The following is a 13,559-nucleotide window of genomic DNA, read 5'->3' on the forward strand; positions in this document are numbered from 1 at the left end:
GTAACGGGTAGAACTCTGCATCTTAATTTATTAATGAAGCTATTGCAAGTAGGACTCATGGTCACTTTATAAAGTGTCACCAGCATTGGGACAGTACGTAGTCAAAAGGTCAAATTTGAGCACTCCACCTTGGGAAGGTTGGTGACTCCTAGTCTACATGCTTCACCGTAACTGTTCTTTACATGAGGCTATAAAACAAATTACCCTGCTTCAGGTGCCAGAAACCTAATAGGCAGTCAGTGCTATTAGCCAGGATGGGTAGGAATGGTGTCCCTATTCTCTGTTTGTCAGAGGCTGGGAACGGGCAGCAAGGGATGGATCACTTGATTGTTACTTGTTCTGCTCATATCCTGTGGAGCACCTGGCATTGGCCACTGTTGGAAAATGGTATACTGGGCTAGATGGACCTTTGGTCTGACCCTATATGGACGTTCTTATGAGTAACAAGTGGCAGATTGTCCTACTCCAAGGAGCCAACTTAATTTAGTTAAAATAGTATTTTTAAGTATCTGTCTGTCAAATTAGTTAGGTCTCACTAGCCTTGAGTTTTCTGCAAAGCCCTGCTTTTGCTTTGTCATGAACGGAAAGTTGATTAAAAACTGCATTGAACTTGAAGGCTATCTGTACGTAATTTCAACAGGATTTGGGCTTCAAATTCGCTCAGGCAAATCTGCAGCTCCCAGCCACAAAGGGTAGAAAGACAGTCCCTGTAACTGCATTGCCCATAGGCCAACATATCCGGGTATGGTTGTGTAGGCCCAACTCATTGGCTATATTTTGGATTTGCACTGGGCCAGAGACTACTCTTAGTCACTCCATTTGAGTTGTCTTGGCAAGAGGCAGAATTCCTGGATTCATTTTATTTTTGCCACTGAATCTCACTTTTGTGTGCTACAGTCAAATTCCCTCCACGTGTAAAACCAGATTGAGACTCAAACTCATAAGGGTTATGGGGAGGTTGATTTGGATCATTCTTGTAAACACTTTGAAATCTGCAGGTAGAGAAATTTAAACTGTCCAACTTACATCTTTTTTTGTTTTAGTCTGACTTCAGGGCTGCTGGTTTCTTAACTGAGCTTAGGATCCTTTTTTAACTATACTTAAAGCATTTTAAATTATAGCTGCCAAAACCCATTACGCATAAGATAAATTAAGCCTTATTTTCATATGTATAACACTTGAAGTCCTTTCCAACATTCCATCATTAATTTTAAGGCAGGAAATAATAGCATCAGTCAACTTCTAATTCAGTACAAAGTCATCTCTTAAAATAGCCACAGCTGATAACGTCATAGCTTAATTTTGACACTGTTTTGCTGATGAATTGGCCTTTACTGCCTGCCATACAGAAGGAATTCTCCTCTGTCAGATCATAAACAATCTCTGCAGGGCGCCAGAAGCTCACAAAGATTTTTCATTAGACCATGACTCACTGGACCATGAAGGCTCATGGTGAATGCTTTATAAATCTCTTTTAAGTGGAGTAGGTAATTTGTAGTGTGGATAGTTGTGCTGTCAGTAGTAGTTCTTCAAAATATTACATGTGCAAATAATGCCTTGCCTTTTAATTAATCTTTTTATTAAGGTTTGCATCTACAGCAGGGACCAGAGCTGGGTGAATACTGCAAAAAATAAAGTCCAGACATTCCATTGCTTTTGCAGTTGAGCTTGTGCCTGTCATCTTTTGGTCCTCCTGTACATTGCCTAGCTGCAGTTGGCTTTCACAGAGAGGAAGTTTTGCAGAAATATCAGCCTCAAATGTGAGAAATGGTCTGAAGTTGTAGAGGTGTAGGTTAGATATTAGGAAAAACTCTTTCACCAGGAGGGTAGTGAAGCACTGGAATGCATTACTGAGGCAGGTGGTGGAATCTCCATCCCTAAAGGTTTTTAAGTCCTGGCTTGACATGGTACTGGCTGAGATGGTTTAGTTGGGGCTGATCCTGCTTGGGGCAGGGGGCTGGACTAGATGACCTCCTGAGGTCCCTTCGAGCCCCAGAATTCTGGTTCTCTGTGAGAAGTGCATTTTTTTGGTATCGAGTCCAGAGGCAGAAATACTTGGTGACTTGTGAGGCAGCATAGCTTAGTACATAGAGTACTGGACTGGGACTCAAGATACCTGGGTTCAGTTCCTGGTTCTGCTACTCACCTGCTGGGTGACCTTGGGCAAATCATATTGCAGCTCAGTTCCTCAGTTTCCCCATCTGAAAATAGGCATGTAACATCTCCTTTGATATGTGTTGATAAAGGGTACTGTGTTATGCAGTGACCAAATACTTCTGTTTTGTTTTTTGCTTTTGTTTTAAAAATCTGTTTCAAATTTATCTATCTGCTTCCAGATGCTTCTTCCTCATATAATTTGACAAATTTTAGCCTCACTCAAGGGATAAAGGCTCACTGCTGTATGTTTGAGAGTCCCAGAAGTGCATGAAAGGCATGTGTTCCTCCCTTCTGGCTCTGACTTATATTTTTCTATAACATAGATGTCTACGGATATCTTGCAGGGTCATTTTACAAATGTAAATTTCTTCTCAGAGCAACAATTTATGGTAAATAGATTGGCAATGCTGACTCAACTTTGAATGTTGCACTGTAGTAATTAAGCAAATGTTTGCCTTTGTCTCACTGGAGAGGTCATATTCTAATAGTTGGTTAATATTCAGCTGTCTTAGAAGAAAACTTAAGTGCAGACCATCAGATAATGCCATTTTGGTGAACTTTTTAGTTTAGTTCCCTTTGCTGATCCTGATGTGTCCCCAGTTTAGAGCTAATTGTCTGGTTTGGAAGGATGGTTGAGATAATTAATAGGTTAAAGAGTGTGTTCCAGTATTCCAGTATGTTTCCCAGAGAAGATACCAAGAACGATTGGAACTGTGGTTATGTCTCGTGGTCACCAAAGATGTGTAATGAGTATTCTGCCTATTTAGCAGTTACACCAAGTCTGTGTAAGGAGTATTCTACCTATTTAGCAGTTACCTTCTTTGTCGCATCTAGTTCTTAAGATCTGGGATGAATGGACTCATAGGAATGCACCATGTACAGTTCTTCAATTTGTGGTGCAGTGTGAATTACTTCATTTTTTTCCACTTTCCCCAATCGGTTGTCATCATCTTAAATAAATAATTACATAAATAAATACAACTATAATATCATTGGCATCACAGAAACTTGGTGGGATAATACACAAGATTGGAATGTTGGTATTGAAGGCTACAGCCTGGTTAGGAAAGATAGACAGGGGAAAAAAGGGGGGAGGTGTTGCCTTATATATAAAAAATGTACACACTTGGACTGAGGTGGAGATGGACATAGGAGATGGACGTGTTGAGAGTCTGTGGGTTAGTTTAAGAGGGGTAAAAAACAAGGGTGATGTCCTGTTAGGAGTCTACTACAGGCCACCTAACCAGGTGGAAGAGGTGGATGATGGTTTTTTTAGACAACTAACAAAATCATCCAGAGCCCAGGATTTGGTGGTGATGGGGGACTTTAACTATCCAGAGATATGCTGGGACACTAATACAGCGGGGCACAGACTATCCAATAAGTTCTTAGACTGTATTGGAGACAATTTTTTATTCCAAAAAGTTGAAAAAGCCACCAGGGGAGAAACTGTTCTGGATTTGATTTTAACAAATAAGGAGGACTTGGTCCAGAATTTGAATGTGGGAGGCTGCTTGGGTGAAAGTGATCATGAAATCATAGAATTCACAATTCTAAGGACTGGTAGGAGGGAAAACAGCAAAATAGAGATGATGGATTTCAGGAAGGCAGATTTTGGTAAACTCAGAGAGCTGGTAGGTAAGATCCCATGGGAGGAAAAACTGAGGGGAAAAACAACTGAGGAGAGTTGGCAGTTTTTCAGAGAGACATTATTAAGGGCCCAAAAACAAGCTATTCCCCTATGTAGGAAAGATAGTGAATATGGGCAAAGACCGCCTTGGCTTAACAAGGAGATCCTGCATGATCTCAAACTAAAAAAGGAATTCCATAAAAAATGGAAACTAGGACAAATTACAAAGAATGAACATAGGCAAATAACACAGGAATTCAGGAGTAAAATTAGAAAGGCTAAGGCACAAAATGAGCTCCAACTAGCTACAGGCATAAAGGGTAACAAGAAGGCCTTTTACAAATATATTAGAAACAAGAGGAAGACCAAGGACAGGGTAGGGCCATTGCTCAGTGAGGAGGGAGAAACAGTAATGGGGAACTTGGAAATGGCAGAGATGGTTAATGACTTCTTTGTTTCGGTCTTCACAGAGAAGTCTGAAGGAATGCCTGACATAGTGAATGCTGGTGGAAAAGGGGTAGAGTTAGTTTTTGAAATAAAAAAAGAACAAGTTAAAAACCATTTGGAAAAATTAGATGTCTGCAAGTCACCAGGGCCTGATGCAATGCATCCTAGAATCCTCAAGGAGCTGATAGAAGAGGTAGCTGAGCCGTTAGCTCTCATTTTTGGAAAGTCATGGGAGACAGGAGAGATTCCAGAAGACTGGAAGAGGGCAAATATAGTGCCCATCTACAAAAAGGGGAACAAGAACAACCCAGGAAATTACAGGCCAGTCAGCTTAACTTCTGTGCCAGGAAAGGTAATGGAGCAGGTAGTTAAGGAAGTCATCTGCAAGCACTTGGAAGGTAGTAAAGTGATAGGGAACAGCCAGCATGGTTTTGTATAAAACAAATCATGTCAAACCAACCTGATAGCCTTTTTTGACACGATAACGAGACTCGTAGATAAGGGAGAAGCAGTGGATGTGGTATACCTAGACTTTAGTAAAGCATTTGATACGGTCTCGCATAATATTCTTATTGACAAACTAGGCAAGTCCAACTTAAATGGGGCTGCAATAAGGTGGGTGCATAACTGGCTGGCTAATCGTACCCAGAGAGTAGTTGTTAATGGTGCTCAATCCTGCTGGAAAAGCATAACAAGTGGGGTTCCGCAGGGGTCTGTTTTGGGACCAGTTCTGTTCAATATCTTCATTAATGATTTGGATATTGGCATAGAAAGTACTCTTATTAAGTTTGCAGATGATACCAAGCTGGGAGGGGTTGCAACTACCTTGGAGGATAGGGTCATAATTCAGAATGATCTAGATAAATTGGAGAAATGGTCTGAAGTAAACAGGATGAAGTTTAATAAAGATAAATGTAAGGTGTTGCACTTAGGAAGGAATAATCTGTTTCACACATACAGAATGGGAAAAGACTGTCTAGGAAGGAGTACAGCAGAAAGGGACCTAGGGGTTCTAGTAGATCACAAGTTAAATATGAGTCAACAGTGTGATGCTGTTGCAAAAAAAGCAAACATGATTCTGGGATGCATTAGCAGGTGTGTTGTGAACAAGACATGAGAAATCATTCTTCCGCTCTACTCTGCACTGGTTAGGCCTCAGCTGGAATATTGTGTCCAGTTCTGGGCACCCCAATTCAAGAAAGATGTGGAGAAATTAGAGAAGGTCCGGTGGAGAGCACCTAGAATGATAAAAGGTCTGGAGAACATGACTTATGAAGAAAGGCTGAAAGAATTGGGCTTGTTTAGCTTGGAAAAGAGAAGATTGAGGGGGGACATGATAGCGGTTTTCAGGTATCTTAAAGGGTGTCATAAGGAGGAGGGAGAAAACTTGTTCTTCTTGGCCTCTGAGGAGAGAACAAGAGGCAATGGACTTAAGCTGCAGCAAGGGAAGTTTAGGTTGGACATTAGGAGAAAGTTCCTAACTGTCAGGGTGGTCAAGTACTGGAATAAGTTGCCAAGGGAGGTCGTGGAATCTCCCTCGCTGGAGATATTTAAGAACAGATTAGATAGATGTCTATCAGGGATGGTGTAGATAGTGGTCGGTCCTGCCGTCGGGGCAGGGGACTGGACTCGATGGCCTCTCGAGGCCCATTCCGGTCCTAGTGTTCTCTGATTCTAAGATCTTCATTTAACTAATCTTAGTTCATTTTCCTGCGGTGGGATGACCTACAACACCATGATCTGAGTCCAGCAAATGGAGGTGGTGTCTGTAGTTTATATAACCACTTCTACAATTCTGTAGATACAGGGGAGAAAGGTCACTTGTACAACAATAGATGTTCTCTCTGCCTTGTTTACATTCTTTGACCTAAGATAAACTTTGAAAAACAAGTAAAAATGTCAGCGTATGTCCAAGTTCTAATGACAGCGTGGACATTCTCCCAGGTGAGAATTGTTTGTTTTTTCTCAATAGGTGAATGTTCCAAGGCACTTACCATTCAAGATTGGGAAGATAAAGGATGCCGCATGTGGAGGAACAGGCAATGCTGTTGTAAATGGTAAGTTCATTTTTGCTGTTGCATGGTGCCAGTTGGATGAAATAATTGTCGGAGTTAGAGACAGGCTGTTATACTATTGTTTTGACTTTTATAGATGACAGAGAGATAGCCGTGTTAGTCTGTATTCTATTAGAACAAGAAAGCAGTCATGTAGCACTTTAAAAACTAACAAATATTTTGTTAGTCTTTAAAGTGCTACATGACTGCTTTTTTGTTTTGACTTTTATAGATGTCTGACATGAGTCACACATGAACCCTTTACAGGCTGTTATTTTAAGAAGGCTTCAGTAGATCGTTAGTAATGAAATACTTAGCCCTGGAAGAAGTTCCTGAAAGTCAGGGCTGAGGCATGTTGGCAAAGGGAGCATGCAATGCTGTTGCCTTTTCTGTGTCTGTATAATTTAATTCTATCCATCTGGCAGTTCTCACAACTGTTGCACTTGAATTCTTTCTGAAGTCTCATGCTAGAAGGAGTTGGCTAGAGCAAGGCTTGGTCACAAATCCAAGAGGGTAAGAATGCTGAGATTTAAAAAAAAAAAGTCTGTTTATACTTTGGGTATTGCAGGCCTGTTAAGTTCACAGACAAACTAAAAACACTCAGCTTTAATAATACAAAGGCAGAACTACATTTGGGAAACATGATCCCAGGGAAAGTGGCTTTGACGGCAAAGTTAGAGAAAATTTAAATGTGGGAAGGAGCCAAATGGAAACACATTGTTTTGCCAACCCTAAAGAAAATAGCCATTTGGGTTTAATTAGCTATCTGAGGCTGTATTAATTTCATAAGAGTGACTGTACTCACAGAATTTGTTTTTATTGTAATGCAGAAGAAGGAAATGTGTTTGTCTGGGGATATGGAATTCTTGGGAAGGGACCAAACCTGATGGAAACAGCAACTCCAGAAATGATCCCACCCACGCTCTTTGGTTTGTCAGACTTCAGTCCAGATATCCAGGTTTCTTGCATTCGCTGTGGACTCAGCCAGTTTGCTGCTCTTAACAGTAAGTTTCAAGGCCATGGGTCAGCAGTGAAGCTGTTTTGTTTCTTCAGTTTGTTCTTCTTTTAAAATCTTACCGAGGAGATTGTTTGTTTCCAAAACACTCCTTAAACGTGAATCTCAAATTACCATGCTGAAACAACACAAGGGTTTTGATCATGCTTTCAGTCAGACCACATCAATGACAGGTGGCAGCCTGGGCTGTGTAGGCATTGTTGTGAGAAATTCTTAGTCTGAGTTCAGTCAAACGGACCTTTCCCCCTTCCCTCTGCTTTTTAAATTCCAAGCAGCTCAGGTTTGTATCTAGTACCACCATGAGGCAAAATGTACTTTGTAATCAAGAGACTGCAACAGTTACTGGCTAGAGAGAGTGCAAAACAGTTGTCTTAAATCTTTCAAAATTTAAAATTTAGCTTAACTGTTTTAAGATGAGACCATATGTCTCAGTTTTCAGATTGCAGCAAATATAGTTGAACTAACTAACTTAGCGTCTGAAGCAGAAAAACCACAGCATTACAGTGCAAATATGGATATGACATTCCCATTTGCTCTAATGGTGCTGCTATCATAAATGAAGCTTGTGTGTGAAGAAAATACTGAAGATCTTAAATCACAAGGGTAATAAAAGATCCCTATCTGAGGGTAGCTGCTACAGACCAAGAATTTAAAGCTTACTTCAGTGACAGTTCTCCAATAAGTGTAATAACTTGGTATTAGGGTGAGTATAGTATTTTGGATTTGAGCTGCATGCAGATGAGAGGATTAGAGAACATTTATCTCATCTGCTTCAAACAACACTGATAAGGAGTGTGTACTGTATGGCCCTACAGTGTATGTCATTGTACCAAGGTGGATAATATTTCCAAGGCACATAAGCCATGTCAGAAAATGGGACTTAAGACCTTATTCGCATTGAAAATCAAATGGATTTAGGAGCCTTAGTGCTTCTTTAAGCAAAGTTGAGTAGTGAGCTTCCTGTCTGATGCAGGAATAGCTGTAAGCTATATGCTACTAGATTCTTCCCCTAAAACTCTGAGTCAAAAAAAAAAAAATCACATCCCTTCTGAAAACTAGCTGGGCCTTCTCTACCCAGAGTTCTTTCACTGGTATTCATCATTTTTGAAATTGGAACTCAGGCCTCTAAGGCGCTCCTGAAAATTTTACCTAGATATCTCCAAATGTACTGACTACAGTTTTGCTCTACATTTTATTGGAAGTTGCCAGCTATAAGGTACAGAGATTGACTTTACTCTGGATTTCACTGTCTTCGCATACCTGGCTTGTTGTGGCTCTTGCTCTGATGCATGAAACATTTTGATGGTCACATGGCTGGCTGTCCTCACAGCTCCTGTTTTGATTCTGAGAGCTGTGCATGCTGATGGTGAGCCTGACTTGAAAATGGGAACCTGAAGTTTCCACTGACTTTAGAATTTTCTAGTGGACTCTGCGTTGATGTTCTTTCAAACAAAATCCTGCACTTTGAGCTGTTGAGTGGGGGAGAGAAGAGTCAGACAGAAAACTTGGTCTGTCTCTTTTCCCTAAGTTCTACCCAGTGAAGACAATATTACTCTATCAAGTGTTCTCTTAACTAACCTTACAGAACCTGTTTTTCCCATCCTGGATTTTTAACTCTATCTTTGGTTATAAACTAGAAGGCTGTACCTTCATAAGCACATCATCTGCAACCCCTTTCATCATAAGTACAATTCTTTTCATGGGTAAACACCTCTTTAAAGGCAACCTGACCTGGGCTTTTTGCTTGTTGCAGACAGAGGAGAACTGTTTGTGTGGGGCAAGAATATAAGGGGGAGCTTGGGGATTGGAAGAATGGAAGACCAGTATTTCCCATGGAGGGTAAGTACACAGCATTCAAGCACAACCATGGCAGAGAGTTAAACATGTTCAGTAATTGAAGGTTCCTATAACAACATAACTTCAATGCGAGATGATCTTATCCATTTTCCCCTGAAGATCCTAACCAGACGGGATGGAATCAGGTCACAGCTATCTGTTTCCAGTATTGTTCTGGCGGTTTATAATTAGTCTAAATTAGAGCCTAAATCTCGTAGTTCTACTGGTACAGTAAAAGGTTCCATATACCAAAGAACTGAATACCAAGTATCAGAGCCAAACCCTCTCTAGTAGAGATCAACTTAATCTTTGTACACCTATCATATTTTGGCCAATGTTTTTTAAATTGGAGGAAAAAATCCCCATCCCTGTGTTCACGGAGCATCGTGTTTGAAAGTGTCCACACATTTCAGATTTTTTTGTTGTTTTGGGAGCCAATATGTCACCTGTGAAACTCAGCCTCCTTTAAGGCAACTTGAATGAATCTTCTATAGCAACACTTGCTTCAGTACATGGCATAACTGTATAATTAACTAACTTAATTGCCTGGCATGGAGTCAGTGAACTCCGTGTCTGAATTTTTATGTTTCATGCCCATAGTTTTTGACATAAGAACATTCTTTTTAAAAAAAAAACAGCTAAGGAAAAAACCTCCACTGTTGTGCAAAATTTTCCTGGCTTTAATTGAGGAAGAAGCATATATAACTGTGATAATTGAGATTTGCTACAACATCATTCCATAGTAATTAACTAAATGCATAAATTTCAGCTATCGGACTTCTCCCTGGACATAGCTATAACAAAGTCAATGGCAGCAGTATGTTCATAACAGACGGTCAGGAGTAGAGTAGCACTTCACAGGGGTGTGCATCTTACTGTTCCTGTAAAAGAAGCATGGGGCACCATATGCATTCTGGAGGAGCTGTGTAAGGGGGCATCTCCTGCTGCCCCTTCAGAGAATTAGCTCTTGCCTCCTCTGGCCTGTCTTCAGCTGGTGGTGTCGTGCCTGCCGCCTCTTCTGTCTCCACTGTGTGGCCTACCATTCTCTTCTGTGCTCTACTCTGCTTTTTCCCCACTTTCGGGGGCACCAGCTGTGTATCTAGCCCAGCCACTCGCCTCTGTGGCAAGCTACATTCTGTGCACGGGCCACTCCCCTCAATGCGCAGAGGGACCCACTGTGTGCTCCTCCTCCAAGTTCTGCTGCCTGGTTCACTGCCCCACTGTCTTGTAGCTCCAGCACCACTCCATCAAAGGTATCCTTCTCCAGGCAGAGACTGACCCTATTGTGCTGAGCAACCCTTCTTCTATGGCCCTCCCTGGCCCTAATTGGCTGCTTTAACAAGCTTCCCCTGACTGACTGAGGTTCTGCGTAACCTCTTTGAGGGCTGCTTATCTCCCCTTCTAGCATGGGGCAGTTGCCCCACCACAGTCTGTCTGACGTGAGCAGAAAGGTTTGCTACTATTCTGCCTTAGAATGCTGAATGCCTTTGCTCCCCTCTAGTAGAACTAGACAGCAATAGGACAAGGCTGGGCAATAATATCTGATGAGGGGCCACTCCAAGATTTTGATAAGTGGTCAAGGGCTGCACGTTTCTATGGAGGAGGTGCGGGGTCTAGGATGGAGGTTGGGTGCAGAGCGGGGCTTGGGTAGGAAACTGGAGTGCAGCATATGGTGCGGAGTCCGATAGGCAGTTTGGTTGAAGGAGGGAATTGTGACTTGGGGCAGGGTCTGGTAGTGGGTATGGGTGCAGGCGAGGATTCTGACCTGGGCCAAAGGTGTAGAAGGGGATGCAAAGTCTGTAAGGGAGTTGGAGTGTACTGCCAGAGGCAGGCTCTGGCCAGAGGTTCTTACCTAAGCAGCTCTGGGCCAGCAGCACTTTCAAGCAGGCTTCTTTGCCTGCTAGGAGCCCCAGCCCACTGGCAGTACTATATGGCTCTCTGTGTTATGGGGGAGGGCTTTGCACACTGACCCTACCATCAGCAAAATTTCTCAGCTCCCACTGGCCACTTTCCTTCCAATGATTTTGCTGGGGGCAGGGGTAGTACATGAAACCGGCCAACGGGAGCTGAGATTTTGCTGGGTGGGGGCAACACCCAAAGCTCTCTCCAGCCATGGGCCAGAGTAAAAGGCTTGGTGGGCCGTATCTGGCCCACCCTTGCTCTGAGAACTTGAGAGCTTCAAATCTGCACAGGATCTCAGTGTGACTTAAACGACTAATCTGCTATCATCACAGTTCAAAGAGCCACCTTTGTTCTTGAACCGATGTGAAACCTGAAGCATATTGCAAATACCGAAGAGGCTCCGTGACCTTGACTGATCTGTATGTCCGCCACGATTAGCTGGGCCCCACCCTGTGATATGCTCAAACAAATCACCTTCCTCTGGACTAGTCTGTGCCGTGCTGAGTCAGTGCTGCTTTCAGAACATATGGGTGGGGATCACAGCCCCCTGCCTTTCCCAACAGGCTGCTACTGAAGCCGTCTGATTTTTTTTTGAGCTTTCAGCTTGCTCTGTAAATGCTTAATGGGCTTCCATGGAAAAATATCAGTCTGCACTAACATCTCAATATGAGAGTCTGGCCTGTGATATTTAGCATGTTGATGAATTCTGTAGGGATTGCAGTTTGTGTTTCTTTTTTTTTTTGCTTTGGATTGGAATTGATGTTTCCTGAGTCTGATCTCTCAATTCCCTGTCCCTAAGTTGTTCTGTAGTCTTTCACTTTAAGTGGCACTCAGCCTGGCTGGTATGGATGCGCGCACATGTGGTAGAATGAGCCTGAAAGCAAACTTTGTTGTTTTTTTTTTTTTTCTGTTCCAGGTGACTGTACCCGGTGAGGTAGTTGATGTGGCTTGTGGAGTTGATCATATGGTAACTCTGGTTAAATCAGTTATCTAGCAGCTGAGCTCTATCTCAGCTATACATGGATGGTAAAAATGAGCCTGTGATTGTTCTTAGTGCACTATTACATTACTGAACATGACGGCACACACGGGGTGCGTGTGAGTGAAGAATCTCTGCTATGCTTGGAACCTTGTTAAAGAATATCTCGACATGAGGAAAATTGTTAAGAGGAGGACTAATGTTTCTCCCACAGGGATGCTGGAGATGAGCGTACCAAACATTTTTAATTGCCTGTCCTGCTGCCAAACTCACAGGCAACAAGTCGCTGCTAACGTGTAAGGACTAAGCTCAGAAGGGCAGCTATTTAGGACCATTTTACTGTGTTCCTCTGTGAGGACATTGCAATACTTAGTATTATGTGCATGTACTTATACACATGGTAGAGCTCCAAATGGGTATAGGTCACTGCTTTCACTTTGCGTGCGACAGTCTTGGCCAACCATGTTTCTTTCCTAAAGGGAAGGTTATATTATGGAATGAAATAAATGCATGCTGATACAACCTGGAGGAATTGTTCTTCAGTGTCCTACATGGTTTGGCCCATGGTCTTATGAGTTACACTGGAACCAGCTGTGCTATGTAGCATTCCACTCACCTGTGAGCAGGTGAAGACAGAATTCCATTAATGCCTTCAAGTCATTAGCTCTCCACTACTCGACTTAAAGAAGCAAGTTCCTTCAGTGCCACGTACAGATCAGAATGAGAACCCTAGTCTGTGTGATTTGTATGCCACAGAATGGGAAGAAAGTGAACATTAAATAAGTAGTGACTTATGTTAATTTATACCTTGAGGCTATCTCTATACTACAGCTGCATAGGTACATGCTGCTGTAGTGCCATAGTGTAGACACCTCCTCGACTGACAGAAGGTGTTTTTCCATTGATGCAGTTAATTCATTAGATCAGTGGAAGAATTATTCCATCAGTGTAGCAGCATCTACAGTCAGGGACAGGGTTGACCTTACTTCATTGCACAAGACATGACATTTTTCACAGCCCCGAGAAATAAACAAGGTTGACATAATTTTTAGGTGAAGACTGGCAGGTGGTCAGCTGCATGTGAGTTTCACTAACTCGCACTCTTACATTCAGGTTTGGTGGGGCACGTTACACATGCCAAGGGTCTGTCCCTATATCTTTAAACATCAGAGGACGAGGAAAACCACTGTTTATTGTTGCTTATAAATACCAGCTAGCTAAAAACTTTGCCCCCCAAGGCATCTCCTTATGCAATATGGCTCTTACCTTTTGAACTTCCAGAGGGCTGTGCTGTAGAAGTACAGTTCCTGAACTCTGGATGAATGCCTACTCTCTGCACGCAGGGGTTATTTAATTAAGGGCACTAGCGACACTGACTGCCACGTTAGCAAGTGCCTAACTCAAACACACATTTCCCCTCTTCCCCTTTGTTTCTCAAATTTGATATCTGTAGATTCATTAAGTGAGGATCTCCTATCAGGCATCTGTTATATATTAACATTGAACATTCTTATTGTTCCTGTTAGGCTAGGGCCTAGG

General features: G+C 42.3%; 1 protein-coding gene across 3 annotated transcripts in view; it reads left to right on the top strand.

The window, feature by feature from the left end:
• RCC1L (RCC1 like) overlaps nucleotides 1-13,559 on the top strand; it is a 59,715-nt gene that overhangs the window by 16,478 nt on the left and 29,678 nt on the right. Inside the window, exons 8-11 of one of the 3 annotated variants that reach the window (XM_075013624.1) lie at nucleotides 6,207-6,291; nucleotides 7,119-7,292; nucleotides 9,057-9,142; nucleotides 11,958-12,546. In XM_075013624.1, coding sequence (XP_074869725.1) covers nucleotides 6,207-6,291; nucleotides 7,119-7,292; nucleotides 9,057-9,142; nucleotides 11,958-12,035 — 423 coding nt within the window. In that variant the 3' untranslated portion in view covers nucleotides 12,036-12,546. Of the gene's footprint in view, nucleotides 1-6,178; nucleotides 6,292-7,118; nucleotides 7,293-9,056; nucleotides 9,143-11,957; nucleotides 12,547-13,559 lie in introns of those variants that run through there. The other 2 variants (XM_075013625.1, XM_075013627.1) reach the window with 2 other exon arrangements.

This window comes from Carettochelys insculpta, chromosome 19 (genome assembly GCF_033958435.1).
Source record: "Carettochelys insculpta isolate YL-2023 chromosome 19, ASM3395843v1, whole genome shotgun sequence".
Taxonomy (NCBI): Eukaryota; Metazoa; Chordata; order Testudines; family Carettochelyidae; genus Carettochelys; species Carettochelys insculpta.